We start from the raw sequence: 23,897 nt of genomic DNA, 5'->3' as shown, positions 1-23,897 counted from the left end.
CAATGAATTTATCGAATTTAAGTGAGCATCAAAACTGTGCTTTTAACACACCAATGGTAACGTGAGCGAGCATAGCTGTGCGAGTTAGGGACCATTGTGTTCGTCTTTAGCACACATTAGAAAAAGATTATTGATGTTTGGTGGTAAATTTGGCAGAGATGATTTTTTAGTCTTATTAGCATGGTAGATGTCTTTAATCTGGGACAAGCAGTAAGGTGGGGGCCTGGTCCAAATATATATGAAAATCCTTAGGAGCTCAGAGGACTAGTTTAACAGAGTTAGTTATGCAGGACTGCAAGGTCTCAGGCAGGATTCAAATCCATTTGGAGGTCAGTCAGCTGGTTTCAGAGGCAGCTTGTTATGACTACTCTGGACACGGAAACACAGCTTTCGAATTCCAGCCCTCACTGGGTTAAATTCCCCACCGCCATTGTTATCAGTAACAGTCGAGACAGCGGCATGTAATATCGCTTCTTATCTTCCTAAATTAAAAACCACAGCAAGCTGCGAGAAACTGGCATCAGCGCAGTCTGGCGTCAATGAGCGGACACACCTGAGAAGAGTTAGCTGTTTAATTAATGATAAGTATTAATTACATTTCGAAGTGAAGCTAGCAGGCCAGTTCTTCCTGTCCGTTATCAGGGCTGCTGGAGATGCGGGCGGCTGGTCTGCGAAGGGCTGTGAGCTGGTCTTCCGCAATTACACGCACATCAGCTGCCGGTGCAGTCACATGACCAGCTTCGCCGTGCTCATGGACGTCTCTCAGCGGGAGGTCAGCCTGCAGTCGTCCTATCGTCTGTCTGTACTCAAACTCCACCTCCTAATTGTGCTTAGGGTCTTATGGTGTTTTGATTTATCACTCTCTCTAATCCATTAATCAAACGATTAATACGTAACCCGCCTCCCCCTGATTGCCCGGCCCCATACTGCCAGAACGGCGAGATCCTGCCGGCCAAGTTCGTGACCTGGGGCAGCGTTGGGGTGACTCTGACCTTCCTCCTGCTCACCATCCTCCTCCTCGGCTGCTTCCGCACGGTGCGCAGCAACCGGAGCAACATCGCCTGCAACGGCACTGCCGCGCTCCTGCTCTCCGAGCTCCTCTTCGTCCTCGGCATAAACCAGGCTGACAGCCCGGTGCGGAACCCCCGCAGTGTCTGCTGCACCATCTTACATTCTGTTCATGATTTTTAGCACTTGAACTGCCTTACAAGTCATATTTTGTACCTTGGCTGACATTTGTGAGTTTGTGTTAAATTCAAGAGGACTGTATGTCAGAGAGCCGGCCATGAACCCCAAAAAGTCTTTATTATATTTGGCTGTGTCACGGCCTCACAGGAAAGCCCCACTTCCTGCTTCTGACTTCCTGTCGCTCCCCCTGTGATGCAGGTCCTGTGCACGGGGATCGCCATCCTCCTGCACTTCCTGTACACGTGCACCTTTGCCTGGCTCTTCCTGGAGAGCCTGCACACGTACCGCATGCTGAGCGAGGCGCGCGATGTGAACCACGGCCCCATGCGCTTCTACTACGTGATCGGATGGGGTATCCCCGCTTTCGTCACAGGTGAGCCCCCTGTTGGTGACTTGGAGCCAGTACAGCCTGTGACATTTTCTACCTTCTGCCCTGTCCATGCAATAGAAAATATTAAGAACAAGCACTAGGTTAGCTAGGGCTCTTTCCTGTAGGTTTGCTACAGTTGGTGTGTGTTGTTGTGACCTCCCCCCCCCGGGCCCCTACCCTACGGCTCTTCCTTTCAGGGCTGTCGGTGGGCCTGGACCCAGAGGGGCACGGAAACCCGGATTTCTGCTGGCTCTCTGTCTATGACACGCTAATCTGGAGCTTCGCTGGACCCGTGATCCTAGCTGTGTCCGTGAGTACCCCCCCCCCACCCCCCCCAGACACACACACACACAAACACATATATTTATATGTTTATTATTGGACTAGCTAGCTGCTAAAACACCAGTGTAAATGGGTAGGCGTGTAACTGGTAACACAAACTGCCCTTATTGTGTATTGTTGACCTAATCCCCCCCCCCCCTGCTTGCCAGATGAGCATCTTCCTGTACATCCTGACGGCCAAGGCCTCCCACGCGATTCACCGGCTCAGCCTGGAGAAGAAAGGCCCAGTGTGAGTGCCCACCCACTGCAGACTGAAAATGCAACCCCCCCCCCCCCCACCTCACTCAATGGTTTCTGTCAGGCACCAGAATGAACTGTCCAGTGTATGGTGGTAGACTTTTTCAGAGGCTGACAGACACAAAAAGTAGCCTCAGTCTTCTTAAACAGACTCCGCAGTGTATGTTCTGGTGGGGGGGGGGGCTTTTAAAGAAGAAACATGTCTGTTTAACAGGAGTATTGTACGTGTGTGACAGGGAGCTTGAATCTGATTTCCGTAACATCCGGATATAAATATACACCGCAAGCAAATACAGCGTTTTTATGGGACTGCTATGCAGTTAAAAAAAGATATTCTGCAATAACTGCAGGTTGTCCAGTCTTTCCAGTGGCACTGGATGGCCGTGCCCTGCCCTGTCGGTCAGTGTGGATGTCCTTGTGTTATCAGGAGCCAGGCTGAGCCCTCAGACTGTCTGTATAATAGCTGAGCTATGCCCCTTTCCTCTGTGTGTACTGCTTTCCCACATATTTTCTTATTGTAAGTTTCCTTTCATGTATTCTTGGCTCTGATGTGCTGAAATATTATTTCCTTTTCGCTCCAGAATGAATGAGATGTATTGCAGGTATATGGCTTAAATGTGTTTCTAACTGTTGATTGTTTTTTTGTTACACTGTATTGAAATATTCTTAGCATATCCGATGTGCACCAGTAGCCGTAATGTGGTCAGCCTTGTCCTGAATGGCACTGGCTAACTCCTGTGATTAATGTACGTCGCCCCCTACAGGTTGGGGCTGCGAACAGCATGCATCGCTCTCTTGCTTGTCACGGTCACCTGCCTGCTGGCCTTGCTGTCAGTAAACAGCGAATCCCTAATCCTGCACTACCTGTTTGCCGTGTTCAACTGCGTGCAGGTAATCACCTCCAAGCGCAGCGACCTTGACCGAAATGTTATGTGAATCTCATCTGAATTGAGACAAAAATGTAGGATAATTCATGTATTTATGGACAGAAAAGAGTTTGCTTTATGGATAGTGCCTGGTCATTCTGGTGATTTACTACACAAACTGTTCCAGTTTGAGTTAGTTTCCAAGCATATAAACAAAATGTTTTCCCCATGTGCAGCAGACTAGATTGTATGTGAATAGCCATCCATCTGCTGGACGACTTGTGAAATTGCCATGAAGGAGTTGTGGCCAAGTTTTTAATGTTTCAGTTTATATGACTGAATATTAAGTAGCAACTACTGAAGGAAGAAAAGCTTTTAAGTGAAAGAAAAAAGCAAAATCTACTGAAAGAAAAAAAGCTTATTTGTTGAAAGGCTTGAATAATATATCCATGTAGTGATATAGTCCTACATTTGCTAGCAGATTAATGAGCACAGATAATTGTGTGAATGGACCAGCCATTGTTCTCAGTGAATTCTATCAGAGATTTATTTAGTGTAGTATATTTGTACCAATAGGGTGTTATGGTGGACTCTCCGGTGTGACTGTACCACGGTTTGTACCCTTTGGCTCTCCGGTGTGGCTGTACCACTGTTTGTACCCTTTGGCTCTCCGGTGTGACTGTACCACTGTTTGTACCCTTTGGCTCTCCGGTGTGGCTGCACCACTGTTTGTACCCTTTGGCTCTCCGGTGTGGCTGTACCACTGTTTGTACCCTTTGGCTCTCCGGTGTGGCTGTACCACTGTTTGTACCCTTTGGCTCTCCGGTGTGGCTGTACCACTGTTTGTACCCTTTGGCTCTCCGGTGTGGCTGTACCACTGTTTGTACCCTTTGGCTCTCCGGTGTGACTGTACCACTGTTTGTACCCTTTGGCTCTCCGGTGTGGCTGTACCACTGTTTCTACCCTTTGGCTCTCCGGTGTGGCTGTACCACTGTTTGTACCCTTTGGCTCTCCGGTGTGGCTGTACCACTGTTTTTACCCTTTGGCTCTCCGGTGTGGCTGTACCACTGTTTGTACCCTTTGGCTCTCCGGTGTGACTGTACCACTGTTTGTACCCTTTGGCTCTCCGGTGTGGCTGTACCACTGTTTGTACCCTTTGGCTCTCCGGTGTGGCTGTACCACTGTTTGTACCCTTTTGGCTCTCCGGTGTGACTGTACCACTGTTTGTACCCTTTTGGCTCCCTGGTGTGGCTGTACCACTGTTTGTACCCTTTTGGCTCTCCAGTGCGACTATACCACTGCTTGTGACCATCCATCCCCCCCAGCCCTCTAGTGTGACTGTACCACTGCTTGTGACCATTAACCTCTCCACTGTGACTGTATCAATATTTCTGACTCTCCAGTGTGGCTGTACCGCTACTTGTGACCCTTTGGACTCTCCAGTGTAACTAACACTGCTTGTGACCCTTTGGACTCTCCAGTATGACTGTACCACTGCTTGTAACCTGTGAACTCTCCACTGTGACTGTAACACTGCACATGACCTATTGGCTCACAAGTGTCGCTGTACCACTGTTTGTGACATTTGAACTCTACAGTGTCACTGTACCGCTGCTTGTGACCTTTGAACCCTCTAGTGTCACTGTACAACTCTTTGTGTCTGATGTCCCTCCGCTCTAGGGCCCCTTTATCTTCTTCTTCCGCATCGTCTTTGACAAGGAGGCCCGGCGGGCCATGCGCTGCTGTGGGCACAAACACAAAGACATGATGAGCTCCAAGTCCTTGGCCTCGGTGAGACGCGTCGGAGCTGGGGCTGGCGTGGGGGAGGGCTGCTGACAGGCCTTGTGCTGGGCAGCGCAGGCTAACTCAAACACACCTCCTATAGCACCCCAAGAGAACCACCCTGGCATCCCGATGTGCTGAAGTAAATCTCTACATGTGCAGCAATGTGCACGACTTTGGCACAGTTCCTACGTGTCGCACACGACTTCTCAGAAAAACAATGGACAGCGCACGTTACCTGATGAACTGTGAATGTCAGAATAGCGCCCACTTGTGGTCATTCTGCCAGTTTCAGCATCATTGCTGAGCATGAGAGCAGCTAAAGGAGCAGTGTAGATTTGGACTTGGGGGGCTGCCCCTCTCCCATCGATTCTGGCTGCTGTGTGATGCTGGTGACAGTAGGGGAGGGTCATAGGGGTGTTTAATCCTCAGTCCTCCCAGCGATACATGCCGAGTGTGTCTGTGCTCACATTGTTCGCAAAATAAATTCCAGCTGAAGACAGATCTGTCCTTTGTTCACTCGATGGCCCCTGGGTTTCTCCTGAGCTCTGTGACTGACCTTTAACCTTTCTGTTCTAGTCCTGTAACTACAGCGCCCCCTACCTGGACAGCCGGCTATACCAGCCTCCCTTTGGCGACTCCAGGATGTCCCACAATGGCACGGTGCCCTCCGGGAAGAGCCAGCTGAGCTATGCCCCTTTCCTCTTCCGGTACTGCCCCAGCCTCTCTCTCTTATAATAAACACTTTGTAGGGTCTCGCCCCAGTGATCAGGCAGCACCAGCCAGTTCACATTTTCATTGTGTTGCACACACCTGATTTCCGCTTGCCAGCTAATTATAAAGTCATGGATCATCACTAGGACCTTGTGGTGCAGATGGACAGCAGTAAAATGCAACACACTTAATTAGCAGACGTTTTCATGCAGTGATGTACATTTTAAAAAGCCGGTTCAGAGTCTCCAGAGTAACTGGGGCTTTGCTCAAGGGCTCAGCAGTGACATCACACTGCGAACCAGTGGGATTTGAACCAGTGACCTTCCAAACCCAGCACACACAACCCACCATTACTTTACAGTGTCCCTGTTACATCATAACATCCATCCATCTTCTCAGCTACCTGGTCATGCTTATCTGGTGTCTGGTCCTGGTTTAGGCAGGAAGCAGGTGACATCTTGGGTGGCATACCTGTGGGTCACAGGGGCAGGCACACATACACATGCACACACTCACACACACACACTCACACACACAAACACACACACAAATGTCAGGTAAGCATATCTTTATGGGGACCGCTCATTCATTTAGTTAGAGGTTAAAAGGGCAATTTAGAGACACCGATTAACCTAAACTGGACAATGGAATTATTTCAATCCATGTATGTCCAGTCCATCCAAGCAGCTGGATGTTTCAAGGTTGTTCTGCTTGAGTTCCTTCTGGTTCCTTCTTCCTTCCTAGTCTCTGAGGGTCTATTCAGCTCTGATGCTATTCTATGTGATGCCAGTGGATTTCGTCAGACGTGTGCTTCAGGCCGTATGGTGAATGTTAACCTGAGAATAAATGACTTGCTGGTGGTGACCCCTGACCCCTCGTCATGTTTCCAGGGACGACCGCGGCCTGAACGTGCGCCAAGGCCACCTTCCGCTGACTGACCGCAGCTCCCTGCTCCGCGAGCCCGAGGACCACGCTGACGGTCAAAGCTTTCCTCTGCCACTCTGCTCGCATTCACATACTGATTATTTTAGTGATGCTGAAGTAAAAATGATGATTATGGCCATTTATGTGCTGCCTTTATGAAATGCCATCCGCTGCAGAGCTGAATTATACATTTGGTCCAATTTTATTAGATTTAATCTTGATTTTCATTTTGAAAAGTGAATAGAATTCTCTAAATGTATGCCAGCTTTGTCCCACCGCCCCGTCATGTTGGGAAGGTCTGCTATTTTAGGGCAGAGTGTTTTACCAACTTTGCCAGCTTTGGTCAGCTGGCTGGGGTGAGATTTTCAATTTGAGACAAGTCTGCACACACATTTACATGTATGTAACAGTTTTATTGCCTTGTAAATAGTCTGTAGGGTTTGCAAACTACCCAAAAACTTTTGACGTATAATAATAAATAATATAGATTTGCTGTAAGATTTCTTGCTCGAGAGTCTGAAAGCGGGAGTGTTGATAGCCCTGGTCAAGCTCTGATATCACTTCCTCCCCTTTTCGGTCACCATAACTGAAAGCAGGAAGTTCTTAGCAGAGGTTTGAAGCCCCTTCACAGCAAAAGGGTCTAGCTGCAGACGTCTCTAGAGTGGAGCTCCACCGGAAATACGTCACCTCCACAGGAAACACGTGATCTTTAAGGACGTAAAGTGGAGCTCCGGTTAGGGTTAGGGTTAAGGTTAAGGTTAGGGTTTATTCGCTGTGTGAAGTCATGTGTTTCCTGTGGAGGTGACGTATTTCCGGTGGAGCTCCACTCTACAGGCATCTGCAGCTGGACCCTTCCCCTTCACAGAGGTGCCATCTCCCGCCCCTGACTGTCCCCTCCCCCTGTGCCCTTAGGTCACGCCTCCGACTCGGACAGCGAGGCGTCCCTGGAGGACGACCGGAGCGGCTCCTTCGCTTCCTCCCGCTCCTCGGACAGTGAGGGGGAGGGACCCTATCCTGCTCAGGCATGCTGGGAGAACAACATGGCTGTCCTCAGTGCCAGCTGGCTCGTTCAGCATGAAGCCATCAAAGGTATCCTGTGCTTTTGCTTCCTGAACCAGTGACCTTCTTCCAGAGTGATGTCACTTCCTGTCCAAAAAAAAATCTGAGCAAAATTCTTTTTCCTCCAGATAATCAGCATGGGCTGAGTGACGCTGAGTGCTTGTGGAGCTCAGAGCGGTTGGAAGTGGAGTCACTGAGTAACCCCCACCCAGCCTACCCCCGCACCGGCAGACAGCTGCTGGAGGAGGGGCCTGAGGACAGGGGGGCGGAGCATGGGCGGGGCAACATGCAGCTGTTCCTGCAGGGGGCGTACCCCCAGAGAGGTATAGGCCTCAACCATGCCAAGGATTTATGTGTATTAATGACAGAAGACTTTACCTGTGTGCTTGCTGACCGCAGGGATCCTGAAGAGGAAGCCGCTGTCCCCCATTGTGGAGAGGAACAGCCTGATCATCACCCACGACATGCTGTCTCCCAGGACCCCGTGCCCAGCCCCCGCCTCCTCCAGGAGCTCTTCCAGCGATGGCCGCAGGGGGGGAGGCGTCGGCAGCCCGCAGGAGCTTTCCGGCGGGGTCTCTCTGGCTCCTGTGGCCATGAGCATCAAAGCAGGGACAGTCGATGGGGACTCCTCAGGATCCGAGTGAGTTCCAGCCCGGCACACTAGGGGGCGCCAGATAACTCAGCAGATTCCCAAATATATGTTGAGTTATTCTGAAATGCTTCATCTTGTTATTTTTATTGTAATTTTAATTTTAACAATACAAAATTCCTGTGTTAATGTCCACACTTCAGTGCAGTGTTAACTAATCTGGTCCTTGGGGACTCACAGACGGTCCAAGTTTTTGCCCCCCTCCCAGCTCCAGGGTAGGGTTAGGGTTAGGGTTAGGACTGTCTGTCAGGGAGTTGGGAGGGAGCAGAAATGTGAACCGTCTGTGGGTCCCCGGATCAGGAAATAGTGTTCTAGAACAGTTAGTAGATTCCCTGTAAGTGGACACCCTCTCTAGCTTGTACATAGCTGAGTTCTGTGGTTTTTATCTCAGCGACTGCTGTCAGCGTCTTTCCCCTGTCCGTCCCCTGTCCGTCCCCTGTCTGTCCCCTGTCTGTCCCCTGTCCGTCCTCAGTCCGTCCCCTGTCCGTCCCCTGTCTGTCCCCTGTCTGTCCCCTCTCTGTCCCCTGTCTGTCCTCAGTCCGTCCCCTGTATGTCCCCTGTCTGTCCCCTGTCTGTTCCCTGTCTGTCCCCTGTCCGTCCCCTGTCCGTCCCCTGTCTGTCCCCTGTCCATGCACTGCTGTGAAGCTCACAGCTATGGTTAAGCCCCCTCTGAAGCCAACCCTCACAAGCTCATAGGCAAGTAGTAGGTTTATGTCTGAGGACCAAGTGACCGGGCCAACTACTAAACCAAGGTTATTGTAACTATGTAAGGGTAACCATTAACACACTATGGCAGGGGTGTCAGACTCCAGTCCTGGGGGGGCCTGTTCAGCTTAGTTCTTTCCTATTCCACCACAAATGATTCAGCTCAAGAGCTGTGTTGTAATTAGCACAAGGAGTTGAATCTGGTGTGTTAAACGAGGGTAAACCAACAACTGTGCAGGGCCCCCGGCCCCCCAGGACTGCAGTTTGACACCCATGCACTATGGTAAAATGATCAGACAGACTAGTTTTCATTCAGATCAGGTATACGGGTTTTTAGAAAGACTGGGCACATCTACTCTATCCTTATGAAAGTCAGTTTTTACGGTCTAAGCATTTTCCAAACGCTCATTTATTCCTAATAGTGGCTACAGTTCTTTGCATATATTAACTGTGTTTGACAGTAAGGAATTTTACAGTTAACAAGCCACTTAAGTTTATTGTTCCTCTGCAGTGATGGCTCTCACCTGCTTTGTAGCGCAGTTTCGTAATCCTGGTCACGACGATCCTCTCTCCTGGTTTTTTTCCAGTTAAGCTCTTAATTGCAGGCTTCGGATGAACGGTTGACATAATGCATGACGCAAATGCAATACCTAATACGCCTTTTTTTTTCCAGATATGTAGCCATTAAGTTTTGGTGTGATTAAGTGCTGTTACAATTCGGTTTCATTAAATGTATTGCATAAGGATTAAATAATCAAGTTACAATGGAAATAATTTATCCAGAGCAGCAACAAAAAAAAAAACAATACAAAAACAAAATAATTCTGCTTAGCAGGGTGGATCGACCTTCTGTAATAGTTCCATTTAGTCTGAATGAATTGTGTCATCTGTCAACAGCTCAGTCTGAATTGAGAAATAAGGAGCTCGTAGGAAAAACCGCAGCAGATGCAGTAGGGAGACTGGAGCAGGATTAGGGATCTCCTTTAAAGAGGAAACTGAACTAACTCTCTCTTTTTCCCTCTATTTTGTCTCCCCATTTCCAAAATCATAGATTCTTATTTATTAATTTTCTCCATTAAAGCGCCAATTCCACATCACCAGGCCGGGAGCCTCATCTCCTGTCCTGGGTCACGTCACATTCCTCACTCTCCCACCCCCCCAGTTTGGGGGGGGGGGGGGGGGGAGGGATTGGCCGAGCGTATCGCCGCACACACTCGCCCTCTCCCATTTCTCGCACCTTGCGGTCAGCATTAGCATTTTAGCATTAGCGCCATGGCCATGCATTTCCTGCTTTTCTGTTTCTCTGGTCGCTCCCCCCCCCCCCACCCTTTTTTCTCCTGTGTAGCAGCTGGAGCGGCAGAGGCCCCACCCCCGTCCCCCTGCTGCCAAATGAGTTGGAATGCCAGGTTCACAGAGAGGTGTGTCATTGCAGGTCCTAGAGGTCTGCGGTGCTGGCCATGCCCTACTTCCTGTCTGGGACAGGAAGTCACAAGGAGGGTCCGGACGTTGCCATGTTGGAAATGCGGGAGCCCACATCTTGTTTGCCTGTTTACGGCCTTGCACCTGAGGAACACCATTAAACAAAGTGATTCATTTTTTTCGTGAAAGGAAAACGTGGCCCTGTTGAGATACGTCAGCGAACAATGGAACCTAGTGCCTGTGTACAGTGTCACGTGGAGCTGGGTGTTCTGTTAGCCTGTCAGCATAGTAAATGGATCTGCTGTGGAAGACCTTGCGTCGCCAGGCGGGGATGAGGAAACACCCCCGTGTTATGCTGGCTCTCCATGTTTTTGTCGTACATATTTCTGCAAGCTGATTTTCCATTACTGCTTTGAATCTTCTCTTTTTTCCAACATTTTAATGTGATTTTTAAAAAATATTTAACCCAGGCATACAGCATTTTGGCAGAAATTTAAAGAGCTCTTTATACCGTATTTCTGTTTTTGTACATTTATGTACCACCTGTGCTGAAAATGTTCATCACAGTCTGGAAAATACACTTAATAGTGAGCTGCAGCTCCTCAGTTGCCGCGTGTCGCTGGAGCCAGAGCCCTGGGAAGTCCAGCCTGCTCCGGCTTTGATGCACAGGCAGGCGCTGAGGAGTCTAACAACATGGATTTGTGACTGTAAGGTTGTATGCCTGAAATCTCTCTACTGAAATATTCAGTTGCCTAAATGGGTAAAAAATGGGGGTGGGAGAGCAATGCAACATTTTAACTGGCTTTGGGAGGTCACATGACTGAGCTCCTTTCCAATCACATATCATGTAATTCAAGGCAGCCGGTGAAATGTATTAAAACTTCAATTTAACTGCACACTGTAGACTGGAAGGATCCATTGACAGGAAGAATGGCAGCACACTTTTTAGTTTTTTGGAATAATCTGGAATAATTGGAGGTTCGTGGCCTTTTATGTGGTGAGCACAGCTATGTATCAAGAACAGATCTCTTTTGATAAGAGCGACAGATATCTGAGCTGGGATGTACCAGTAAGTGTGAGATAGCTGTCTGCTTGATTTCTCTAGTTTTTGACTATGTGTAAGATCTTTGTACAAATGTTGAACGGAGGAGAGTAGCATCACATCTTTACATTATCATTTTATTCCTCCCAATCTCTTTCACCTACTAAGAGAAGCTTCACCAGATGATAAATGACCAAACATGGTCTCGGTCCCCTAGTGGACATTTATTTCCAGAAGGTCAAGATCTCAAACTCCCCGAAATATCTTCATCATTCTTCCTGCTATCTGAAGGATTTAGACTTAAGCAAAAACTAGATTCATTTAAGCAGCCACAGTATTAATCACATAAATGCCTCCAGAGCCTTTAAAATCCAATATTATTTATTGCTGTACATAATATTTCTCACAAATGGACATAAACGTATAAACTAAAACCAACTGTGTGTGATTTGTTTCCACCCATGCAGTCTTTCTTTTTTCTATCTATCTATCTATCTATCTATCTATCTATCTATCTATCTATCTATCTATCTATCTATCATATCCATATATGTAGTTGAGGAGGTTTAGTGAAATAAGACGGGGCTGATCTGAGAACAGCTCTGTTGCCTCAGAGACTACAGCTGAGTTTACAGAGGGTATAAGACGGTGTGTGCTCAACTGATTTTTTATTTTTTGAATTAAAATATAAAAACTTGACTGGGACGTTTCATTCTTGGAGCAGGGGTTTAAATAACATTGTAGATTCATGGTCTGTCAGCTGCATCTAACATTCCACAAAGATTGTTGTCTTGTAGATCGCATCATTTTGAAATCGCTTTGTAGATGACCGCTTATCAGGATCCTGCAGCCAGCTAACTGGTTTGACTGAATCTTTCCTCCTTACAGCCGTTCCAGGTCTAATGACAGGAGGTAGAAGGTCTCTCCTGGTCTGAAAGCAAACGGTGGTCATCAATTTTGTGTAATGAACTGTGAACTTTACAGGTTCTGTTCTTATTTTGATTTTTTTTTTCCCCTAATTTTTCGCTTATTTTACGACATGTGAGGTATCTAGATCTATCTATCTATCCATCTGTCTCTATGTCATAGATCTACATGATGCAGAGTTTGAATAGTGAGCTTTGGGTTTATTATCAAAAGGAGTAGTGGGGGTGTCTTTTAGGGATAGGTAAACGTGAAGTATGTGAAAGATCCTGTTCTGCAGGGACAAAAGGAAAAATAAGAGCAGACAATCACAAGGCTTGTCCCTCCCGATGTATTTGGATCGTCGGTTGGTCCTGAAGGACTGGATTGAGACTCATTGCCGTATATAGGGTGACTGCCTAGTCCATGTCGGGGGGGGGCACTATGAGCTGGGATGGGGCTTGTAAGCTACCATTTAAATTAAAAGACCTGGATTTCACTTTTTCACTGAGTTCTTGCTGTGTGCTGATTGGTCAGTCTCCTATAATCATGCACGTGTCACTAATGTTAATGTGAAACAGTTTGATGAGTCTTTCAATCAAGGAAACAAACCAGTAAAAGCACAAGAAGAATTGAAATAATAAGCCAAGCATACTGTAGGAGCCCTTCAATTATATTTTGTAAAACCTGAAGTAGCTCATAGTGCCCCCCCCCCAGCTGTATGTGACAATGGGAAGGTGAGAATAACCCCGTGGATGAAGGCATATCCAAGAGGGACGGAAGAATGTGACATAGGGCTGGATGGGGTTTGCATTTTGCTGTTTTTTTTTAAGCGAATATTATATTCCACTTTGAAATAAAATGACTGACAGCATTTACATTAACATGGGTTTGAGCTTTCGTCCCCCCCACCATTGACCTGTGCTCTGTCTGTCCTGTCATATAACTTACACTTTTGGCAAAACCAGCTGTAGTGCTGCAGAAACCAGGCGTGAGGTCTGTGCGCGTGAACGTCTCCCAGAATCCGCGAGTCATTCGACATTCTCCAGAATCTGTAGCACATCCTCTGCTATCACACAGCAACTGGGGAGGAACGTAAGGGAGGGATCGTGGAGAAGGGTCACATGGAAGAACATCCTGTGTCCAGGAAATCACGTTTGGCCCCCCCACACACAGACTAAGATGCTGTTTCTCTTGTATGTGTTCTGCAATCATGACACAAATTTCCAGTGATTATTAATATAAATATAATGTAGTTCAGTTACACAGCCAAACGATGTAATTGCTTTTGAACACGACTCAAACAAGGTTTCACTCCACTCTGTCCACCAACATTGTTTTCCTCGGAGGATGACATTGCTCTCAAAACAGAAGATCAATGTTTATGAACAAAATAAATCTGGCAAATGGCTCTAAAATCGAAAACAAAGTTGTTAACAATGTTTTACAATGTAATGAACCAAATAATGATGATTCCTTGCTTTTCCTCTCCATCAGTTTCTCTAACCCGCTACTCTCTGATTGGTTTGAATTCTGTTACATCACAATCATAGCTGTTGTACCGTTTACAACTAGGAAGGAATACTATTGGTTTCTATTAAACAATTTAATGTGTCTGATTTTAAGGAACATGTATTTTCTATGCTTTTCAAATTAATTGTGTGCCCCCCCCAGGTCCTCGCTGAGGCCCCCTAGTGGGCTGCGGCTGCCCCCAGTTGATAATCACTGGCGTACATCATATGTATTTGGATTATGTACTGTTAGTGGCAGAGAATAAGAACTCCATATTCATAGCTGGGATAAGCATCCGTCCATCGTTATTCTTAGTGAATTGCACTGAGAATGATTATTATTAAGTATAATAATAGATATGAGACAGGAGTTTTAATAATAATAATTATTTTCTAGTTTCTGTATGAGTATTAGGAATGTCATTTTTATTCTGAATTTGAGATTGAGGTGTTGTACGTTGGGATGAGCCTCCGTGCGTCATGCAAATTGCGAACGTCAGTCATTGGCTCGGTTTTCAGGGCAGATCACTGCACCGCTGAGCTGACACCATGAGCTTAACCGGCGAAGGACTGATGTCCGGAATTCAGAAATGCAAAACTTCTACTAAGACTGTTGTTAATATCCACTCAGTCAAAGTGACAAAGCCTGCATGTGTTAATACATCTTATTCGGGAGAGAGGCCGGATCTCTTCTGCAGTCTCAGATCAACCAGTGATTGTAGATCCTCCCCCCAGGATCCCTTTTTGTGGGGCCATTATTTAGCTCACAGGCGTCAAGTCTCACAGTTCTTGGTCCATTCTGCCATCTCCAATATCACCAGTTGTCATGAGCCACTGGCTCACTTTAATGTTTTACCTCACCTTTTATTAAACTGGTATACGGTCAATTTAACGGGCGTGGTTTTTAACCAAGATTTTATGGCATGCATTAGCGGAGGTGGGGGGGGGGGCTTGGCTGGGTGGCCCCCAGGGTCCTCATGTCAGGGAGGCCACTGCAAAATCTGCCAAGTCTCCCTTTTAATGACGGATGATCACGCAACATTCACAACAATTTACCGAGAACCCCCCCCCCCCCAGGTCAGCAATTTTTACAGAGAAGGGACCCCCCCTCCCCTGCCCCCGATGGAATCTCATAAGTTGTTGTAAGTCCATGCGAGGGAAACACACAATCACTTCAACAGAGACTAATTATGCAGGTAGTGCAGAAAATCTTAACCATTTTCTCCTTCCATTAAAATTACAAGGGATCTTTACTCTTGCTCCAAGATACCGACTAAATTAAGTTTGCATCTCCATCGCTTCAAAAGACATCCATTACAAATCAATTATAAGCGATTTAAATACAATGAGATGCGACAAACAGAATGAAGAGGCAAAGATTACAGCAAATAATTTATACACCAATTAGCCATAACATTCAAACCACCTGCCTAATATTGTGTTGATCCCCTTCGTGCCACCAAAACAGCTGACCCATCAAGGCATGGACTCCACAAGACCTCTGGAGGTGTCCTGTGGTATCTGACACCAAGAGCAGCAGACCTTTAACTCCTTTAAGTTGTGAGGTGGGATCTCCATGGATCGGACCTGCTACTCCAGCCCATCCCACAGGTACCGGTAATCATATTGAAATCTGGGAAATTTGGAGGCCAAGTCAAAACCATGATATGATTTTTTCATGTTCCTCAAACCATTCCTGAATAACTTTTGCAGTGTGGCAGGGCATAAACCACTGGGGAATATCGTGAAGGGGCGAACTCGGTCTGCAAAAATGTTTAAGTAGGCGGTACGTGTCAAAGTACCATCCACATAAATGCCAGGACCCAGCAGAACCTTGGCCAGAGCATCACACTCATGCATCCGCCAGCTTGCCTTCCTCCCATTGTGTTCCTGGTGTCATTAGGTCTATTTCAGAGGGCTTTAGCACTGCATCCCAAGAACACACAAGACCCGCTGTTATGGAGGTGCTCTGACCCAGTCACCTAGCCATCAGAATTTGGCCCTTGTGAGACTCGCTCAGACCCTTATGCTTACCCATTTCCTGCTTCCAACACATCAACTTCAAAGGACCGTTTGCTTGCCTAATATAAAGTGGCACCCATATGACATTGTAATGCTGTCATTATAAAGTGGCACCCATATGACATTGTCAAACCCAGCTGTCATTATAATGAGATTATCAATGTTTTTCACTTCACCTGTCAGTGGTTTTAAGGTTATGGCCGATTGGTATATATGGATAATTCCAGCGTTACGGATGTGACGTTTGGACTCAAACTGGAACATTAAAAAAAAAAAACATGCTGAACACAGAGAAGCTTAGTATCAATGATTCAATTTATGCATCTCTCCATGTGACATTGTGGTTTGTATATAGACAAATACTCTAAACTCGTACATGTTGGAAATACTTCCATTTTATCAGTGTTATGGGTCTGACATCAAAGAGACAGACTTTCATGGGAGGATACAGATTTTCTACAAACTGGAAATAAAAAAATAAAAAAACCTGCAGGAAGCATTGTGTGTGTAACGAGACATGAAGTACGAATGTCTTGGGGTGGGGGGGGGGGGTTATGCAGAAAAATTGGCATTATGGATCTGAGGTGCCTGAATCAATCCAAAAGTATAGAAATCAAATGCTTGCATGGTCAATTTGTCAGTGACGCAATTGAAATAGTAATCCAGAAAATATCCCTGAGAGTACCCTCCAAACCCAAAATCACACACATCAGACATTTCAGCGTGTGGTACAATTTACTTAAACAGACGAACATAAAGTTCATGTACTTAAAACTTCTATGACCTTTGCATGGAATGACCCATATATAAAGACCCAGTCTATACTCTGACCGTAGATATGCAATAGACTGCAAGATACTTTACCATTTAAGACGCTGATTAGCAGGCCCAACTCCGATATCTACCTGATCTTTTCTATGCTGCTGGACTTTAGACACCAATATTATAAATTTATGAGTTGCTCAAAGCTCAAAGGGGAATTTCCTCACCTCCATCTCTGGCTTGCTGCCTGATTTCATAAGTGCTTTGGGGACCAGAAACCATTCAGAACATGTTCATATTCGTTCATGTAATAACATCTCTAACCATCCACAAGTTTCCAGCACGGAAATTAAATTTCTCTCTTGATCACCTAACATAATATCAGCAAAGTGCAAATTTATGATTTTAATTATTGAATCACGCATTAGTAACGGTAACACTAACACTGCCAGGTTACACACAGGTTACACACAGGTTACACACAGGTTACACACAGGTTACACACAGGTTACACTGGCACCTACACAGCCAGCTGGGATGAGTCTGATGCTGCTGAACTGCAAAAGCATCCATTAAAGGAGGGGGGAGGGGAAAAGAACCATTTTCATTTGAATGGAATTCTGACATTTTCCGCCTTAACAGCGATAGTGGAAAATCAATACCTTCATTAGCATGGTAATGAGACAGAACGACATTTTTTTCACCAGCACAAGCACAATCACACAGACAGGAGTCGTTTGTGAAAGTCTTTTTATTAAAAAATTCATTTATAACATAGCTTTTAAATACCAACAAAATTAATGTCTTTTCCTAATACTTGAAATTTTACTATTTGTAAAACAATGTTTTATGTCTAGTAACAATCCTATGAAACGCAAACATTAGCATGCATGCTAAAATAGAAGCATAGTGTATGCTTGAATTATATATAAATACGCAATACATATCTATATATATATATAAGCACAGATTGGTGTGCATGTCGTGGGTTTTTCCACTTCTTAGGTCCTCTTAAATAGTGTATATAACTTTCATAAAAGAACGTTACGCTTCCTCAGTCCCATCCTTGCCTTTCCAGGCAGATTCTCTTCTGTAACCGTTTCTTGTCTATGGGGCTTTCCGGAGAGTTCAGCTCAGTTTGGGTTCAGGTGGAGTCATCGAGGCCGGCGCTCTTCTCGCCAGACTTCGAGGGACACATGCGGACCATGATGCTCTGCAGACTGGGCTGCACGATGCCCAGCAGGGGTCGCTGGGAGGCGTCCCCATTCCAACAGGCCTCCATCAGCTGCCAGCACTCCTCGTCGAAGGTTGCCAAGCGCTCTGGCCTGGCACCTGATGGTGAAGTGGGGGGGGGGGGGCATATGAGCGAGCTTTTGGCCGAAACCCTACCCTGCACCCCCTCGTAAACCGGAGATGCCAGGTATTACTCAACAGCAGCACCCATTACTTTCAGATAAGATGGGGGGAGGACATAATGCAATGTCAATCACCAGGTTTGAGCCAATAAGAACCAAGGTAATCAATATGAGGCGGGTCTGAGTAATGATTGACAGTGCCATCATGAATCTCACCCATGGGTTTTACAGAATTGTATCTTGTCACTACAGAGACACTAACAGCCAAGTCTGGATTTTCATCAGCCCTGCAGAGTCACTGTCAGAGCCAGGAGAGGCGCGTTCTCCTCATTTAACCACTCGGCTCTTTATTCGCCTGGAGGCCAAAGCGAGTGGAAAATTCTGCAGCTTACAGCACCGTGACTCAGAAGGCGGCTGCCGCGATCAAGCCCGGTCCGGCGCCGACGCCAGAGAACGGCTCACCTTTCTTCACGTTGTTCCAGAGCTGATCCTTGCTCGCACACTTCTCAAAGGCTTCGGGGAGCTTGATGGAGCCAGTGCACAGGTACCAGAACAAGATCCCGAAGGCATAGACGTCTACAGAGTTGTCATACTTTCCTGGAAAGATAAACAAATCCTCATATCAATGTCAGTTTAAGAAACGGTAAAAGCTGCCAAGGGCTGAACTTGGGAGGAAAAGCTTTGCTGTAAAACAACCATATAAAAAAAAAATTGTCGACAGGCAATTAAACTCCTTGTTTGTGATCCAGCTTGCAATGCAGCCATACAGAACAGCAACAGCCGACAGGCTAACCTGTGAACAGCTCTGGTGCCATGTGAATAGGAGTCCCCACAATACTGCCCGACATCATGGCCTCTGGCTTGCAGAAACCCAGGTCGGTGATCTTGGCACGGTTCTGTTTGTCCAGCTAATAAACAGCAGCACACGCAAAATTTAATTTACATACAAAGGAGGAAGATGGGAGTAAAACAGCCGAATAAAGGTGCAAAGCTTTAAAGCATCTCTACAAGCAGGAGGCATAATCTGTCCTGAGATGACCCCCACCCAGGGTCAAAGGTCAGAGGTCAGACTCACCAGAACATTCTTCAGCTTGATGTCACGGTGCAGGAGGCCCTGGCTGTGCAGGAAGCGGATCCCCTCCACGACGTCCAGTGCGATCTGCAGCCGTTCACGTAAGGAGAGCCCCGCCTAAGGCAGGAAGACAGGAGGGATCACACAGCTACTCCTCCTCCCCGCTGGAGAGCCCCGTGTGAGCCCTCAACTTACTGGAAGTGTAAGCAATGCTGCCCACCATGGCCACACGTCAAGCCTGAACCCAGCAAAGCCCTTCCGCAAGTTCCTGCTCACAAAGCTCCTCTATATATTTTGCACTAAAAGGCACATGCACTGCATTCATCGGGGCGCTTTTTTGGTACCTTGCCAGCGGCTTGATTTTCTTTGGTTTGTTATTTAATTAACTGGGTGGTAAATAATTCGTTTCTATCCCTGTTTGTTAAACAAAGCAAGCCTTCTTACAATGTCGAGAGCCTATTTCAAAGCTGCACACTCATTGTGTCATTCGTGGTTGGTGGGGCACGGAATGGTTTGTCTGTGATGCCATCTTGGTAATATTCATCCTTCGCTAACAAACACAATACGGGGTTGGCAGATGACAAAATGCAGAGGGATTCCAGTCCCTCACAGGGCGCACGCACACACGCACACCTAGCCTTTAGACATAGTGATGGGGGGGGGGGGGGGTTGGGGGACCGAGTGAGATTAGACCCCACAACCGAGAAGAACCAAGGGGACAGGGCTCATCTCTGAGCAGACACGCCATCCTGATTTAGAAATACTTTTACAAAATTACGTTTCTGCTTAGCTGGGAGAGTGAATCACAGATTCCTCACAATATTAAAACAACTGCAATGAGAATACAAGCTGGTGATAATGGCATAGCCTGTGAGGCGGAGCGGTGCCCTGCGACACTCCTCCTGAAAGCCCGGCCGCTGGCGCTACCTTGAGCCCCGTGTAGAGGTCCCGCTGGAGACGCTCCATGATGAGCAGCACGGCCACGCTGGACCCACCTCCGTACGAGTGGTCGATGATGGAGCCGTGCAGGTCCACCAGCCGCTCGTGCTTTGGCAGGGACCTGGGGAGACAAAATGATGACGGCCGTTCTCAAACTGACACGATGCTTTGCTTAATAAATGGCGTTTCTCAATAGCAAGAACGCAAAGATCGTACTTCTGGTCTTGGCAAGAATGGTCTTGCTAATTTGCCTCCCAAGAATGAACTTGGGGCACAATGACTCATGGGGTTGGTGTAGTTTGGCGAGGATGTAACCAATGCATCCTTGAAATTTGTAGCAGAGCAAGAACAACATGTGGGGACTTTTACCATCCTCTGTACTTCTGTTCTTAGTACTGGAGCAGTGGCCTGTACTACGAAGTGGGTTACTGGCTTATCGGGGTAACTTGTCGGATTTACGGTACCACAGGTTAAATGAACTTCATATTTCATTCACTTACATTTTGGCCAGACTACCTTAAATCCGACTAGTTACCCCGTAAGCCAGTAACCCCGCTTCGTAGCACAGGCCATTAGTCTTCAGCAATGGAAGATGACATAAAATGGAAGTATGGTCAAGTACACATATCGAGAAACAACCAAAGTCTCATCACACACCCAGGATCCCACCAGCGAACAGCCCCCCCCCACACACACACATCCACTCCTTCAGCCTCTCACCTGACTTGTATAGCAAAAACATTCATTTCCTGTTCAAACACAAATGAGCACACAAACCGAAGGGGCATTTTGTGCCCCCCCCCCCCCCTTTAATTTGCTGTGGGGTATAAAGCAGGAATCGCCGTGGGTGAGCTGCAGTGTGCAGGGAGGCACCGGCTCACCGGGTGTAGTGGAATTCCAACGCTAGGTCATTCCAGTGCTTGTCGTCCGGAGGCACGACGGACTTGAGGGCACAGGGGTAGTGGCCTCCCCAGCTGTCGCAGAGGTAAACCACGCCATACTGGCCGCGGCCCAGCTCCCGGCCCAGCTTCGGCTTGCCTGTGGCGATCGCAGTGTTGGGGTTAGCCAAACCAGCATCTCTATACTGCACTGACAGACCACAGAGCATCTCTGTGCTCCACTCCACAGGAACACACTGCAAACAGACCGCAGTGGCTGTGAAACGAGGGCGGCCAGCATGAGCACAAGGGCTTGGGGTGCTGTGTGCGACACGCGAGCAGAACCCGGCTCCGGTAAAGGTCTGCTTGTGTGTTTGGTTACACCAAAGGCGGCTCTTAAGAAGGAGGGTTACAGAACCTGGTGTGGTGGGGGTTAAAGTCCTGCGTTTTTGGTTATGAATAATAATAATAATAATAATAATAATAATAATAATAATAAATAATAATAAATAATAATCACATTTTAAAAACTGATTCTAGTTTTTTTTCTCTGCAGTTATTTTTGTGCTTATTCAAATTCCTCTCTTTTATGCCTGTAAAATTCTTTATAAACCCTGTTAAAAAACAGCACTGCTATTAGCAGAAGTGATATTTCTGCATGGGCAATTAATTTACCTGTAGAAGCAGGAGTGCAACAGAGAAAAGACCCAAATGTCATGATATGTACGCTGCTTGTTCTGAGAAATTGACTCATTCATTGAGAGGTGTGTTCAAAATAACAGCTGTGTGGAGTTTAATTAGAAAATTAATTTATTCTGTGAAAAAACAGGTGTCATTAATTTATTAAGGAAGGGAAGCAAATGTTTCACATACTTCCTTCTGAACAGCTAAGTACAATGGGCCTTAAAAACATGGTTCGGAGGAACAATGTAATTTGATTAAAAAGTTGAAGAAAGGAAAATGTATAAAGAACTGCAGCAAATTATAGGATACTCATCTAAAATGATCTCAAATGCTTTAAAATGGCAACAAAAACCCGAAACACATGGAAGAAAACGAGAAACTACTGTTAAAACGGACTGCTTCCTGTAGATACAACACAAACTTCATAAGACATGATTTGATTTGGAATTTAATGTGTAATGTTTCCACTACCTTTGAAATACAGTGGTACCTCAAAACTTGAACTTAATCCGTTCAGAACTCCGGATCGAATCCTAAAAAGTATGAGTTCTGATCAAATTTTCCCCATGAGAAATAATGGAAACCAATTAATTGGTTCCCGGCCCCAAAAAATTACACCTAATTATGATTTTCTTAGCATTTAAACACAAAATGAACAGGATAATACAAGAGCATATACTGTACTAAACATATCTAAGAACTTGTATCAAAAAAGTAATTTGTAAAGAAAATGAATGTATCCAAACAATGTGTAAAGTTAAAAAAACAATATGTCCTACCCCAATAGTCCGCTCCTTCCGTGTGCCACGCCCCCTCGTTAACCCTGTGTGGAATCCCGGTGTGATCAGCTGTTTCTGGTTGTTGTCATTAGTCCTCTGTATTTTGTCCGCGTTTCAGTTTGTTTCCCCAGTCCGGTCATTGTATTGTCTGTCTGCGTTTTGCCTGCCTTACCTGCAATTAAACCCTGTATTCCCCGACACCCTGATGTCTGCGCCTTTGTCTCTGTTCCATCCCTGCTTGGCCCAGCAATATCATAATAAAATGTATTAATGGTTTATTATTAATATTAAAATAATGAATAAAATCTTTATTTTTAAATGTATTTTTTATATAATAATAATTACTGTTACTGTCTATCATTGTCTAAATGTATTTTTACTGTCTAAATATGTGTATTCAGTTAGTGTAAACATGCACGGTGCTATCACAGCGAATGCGAGGCTGAGACTGAAGCGTTACCCTTTGTTTCCGCTTAGAGACGTGATGCATGACTCATTTCCCCGCGCGTTGAAGTTCTCTTAGGTCGGTGTTCACCATTCAACTTCTGAGATTCAAATCAAGTTCTAGGTAATTTTTTTTTGAACTGGTTGGTTCGACTTAAAAAATTCGAATTCTAATGATTTCGAGAACCGAGGTACCACTATATTGAAATAAAAGCTATTCAAAAACTTTTCCACTTCACTACTTTTAACGCACTGCTTTTTCAGACATATTTGCATATAAAGACTGAGTGATTAGCGGACATGCTGGCTAGGGGGCACCAGTGCTCACCATGCAGCAGCGCGTCCCACAGCGAGCGGCTCTCCAGGGAGAGGCGGGCCAGGCGGGGGGCGTGGTCCTTCCGCACGCGAAGCCATAGGTCCTCTGTTCGTTCCAGGCGCCCTGTGTGGCCCTCCTCCAGCTGGGGGGGAAAGAGCTATTTCCTTAGGCCTAGGGACACAAGGTTACACCCCCCCACCCAAACACAACGGCCACTCCGACCGTGCAGCCTCAGCCCCCACAAGGTAGAATTTCTCTTCTAGTCCATCATCGGAATTCCTGAGCCTCTTAATCCAGTCTTTTAATTTGTTAACTCAATAAAAATGTGGACGGGGGGGGGGGGTTGGAACTGGTTTGTGAAGCACCATTCTACACGTCTTAAATCTGAGTAGAAGCCAATAACCTGTTTTGGATTGACATCTCACCCAGTCTTCATTTTTTTTGTGAAGGGTTCACGCCGATGCACAGCACATGTATGTATGGCTTGTACTCCCCAGCGACGCGTTTGGGAGTGCATGATGTTACACGCCACACTGCCCTGTGTGAGACTGTGCTTCAGCTTCATGGGCTGAAGCTGACGGAGCACATTAGCTAGTCAGTGTTTAACATGTGTACCTTCAGGCACGGTCTGCTAATTCGCATAACGGTTTATCTTAGTGGAAAACCACACAAGGACATGTATGCATCCCTAAGCCGAGGGTCCGCATGTCGGTGGCCGAGTCCGTTTAACAATAAGGTTCCTGTGTGGTGAGCAGGCCGGCCTTTGGCAGCGTGACCTCCCTGGTTTACCCCCGAGGAACCTCCACGGGGTATCATGTTTGCACAAATAAGAAACATCTTGTTTGTTTCTCTCAGTTCTGCCCTTTGGGGCACTGGGCTGCCAGAAAGCCCGACTTCACAAAGATATCCCTGTACGTCCCAGTTCCTCCTCCCCT

General features: G+C 46.4%; 2 protein-coding genes across 4 annotated transcripts in view; one reads left to right on the top strand and one right to left on the bottom strand.

Annotated features, from left to right (window-relative positions):
• celsr2 (cadherin, EGF LAG seven-pass G-type receptor 2) overlaps positions 1–11,731 on the top strand; it is a 75,971-nt gene extending 64,240 nt beyond the window's left edge. Inside the window, exons 22-34 of one of the 2 annotated variants that reach the window (XM_072715049.1) lie at positions 643–772; positions 934–1,134; positions 1,387–1,561; positions 1,756–1,868; positions 2,050–2,129; positions 2,902–3,028; positions 4,684–4,794; positions 5,365–5,495; positions 6,390–6,478; positions 7,336–7,512; positions 7,611–7,805; positions 7,882–8,122; positions 10,269–11,731. In XM_072715049.1, coding sequence (XP_072571150.1) covers positions 643–772; positions 934–1,134; positions 1,387–1,561; positions 1,756–1,868; positions 2,050–2,129; positions 2,902–3,028; positions 4,684–4,794; positions 5,365–5,495; positions 6,390–6,478; positions 7,336–7,512; positions 7,611–7,805; positions 7,882–8,122; positions 10,269–10,275 — 1,777 coding nt within the window. In that variant the 3' untranslated portion in view covers positions 10,276–11,731. The remainder of the gene's footprint in view (positions 1–642; positions 773–933; positions 1,135–1,386; positions 1,562–1,755; positions 1,869–2,049; positions 2,130–2,901; positions 3,029–4,683; positions 4,795–5,364; positions 5,496–6,389; positions 6,479–7,335; positions 7,513–7,610; positions 7,806–7,881; positions 8,123–10,268) is intronic. The other variant, XM_072715050.1, reaches the window with a different exon arrangement.
• A 5,497-nt stretch (positions 11,732–17,228) lies between these two features.
• The window catches only part of dstyk (dual serine/threonine and tyrosine protein kinase), a 29,833-nt gene continuing 23,164 nt past the window's right edge, over positions 17,229–23,897 (bottom strand). For both annotated transcript variants that reach the window (XM_023830044.2, XM_023830053.2), the window contains 7 exons: positions 22,975–23,104; positions 20,743–20,899; positions 19,850–19,982; positions 18,926–19,039; positions 18,644–18,758; positions 18,313–18,447; positions 17,229–17,827 (listed from right to left, as the gene is read on the bottom strand). In XM_023830044.2, coding sequence (XP_023685812.1) covers positions 17,640–17,827; positions 18,313–18,447; positions 18,644–18,758; positions 18,926–19,039; positions 19,850–19,982; positions 20,743–20,899; positions 22,975–23,104 — 972 coding nt within the window. In that variant the 3' untranslated portion in view covers positions 17,229–17,639. The remainder of the gene's footprint in view (positions 17,828–18,312; positions 18,448–18,643; positions 18,759–18,925; positions 19,040–19,849; positions 19,983–20,742; positions 20,900–22,974; positions 23,105–23,897) is intronic.

The sequence above is a fragment of the Paramormyrops kingsleyae genome, chromosome 8, assembly GCF_048594095.1.
Source record: "Paramormyrops kingsleyae isolate MSU_618 chromosome 8, PKINGS_0.4, whole genome shotgun sequence".
Classification (NCBI taxonomy): Eukaryota; Metazoa; Chordata; class Actinopteri; order Osteoglossiformes; family Mormyridae; genus Paramormyrops; species Paramormyrops kingsleyae.
The sequence above is the reverse complement of the archived record's forward strand: the minus strand, read 5'-3'. Positions and strand labels throughout refer to the sequence as shown.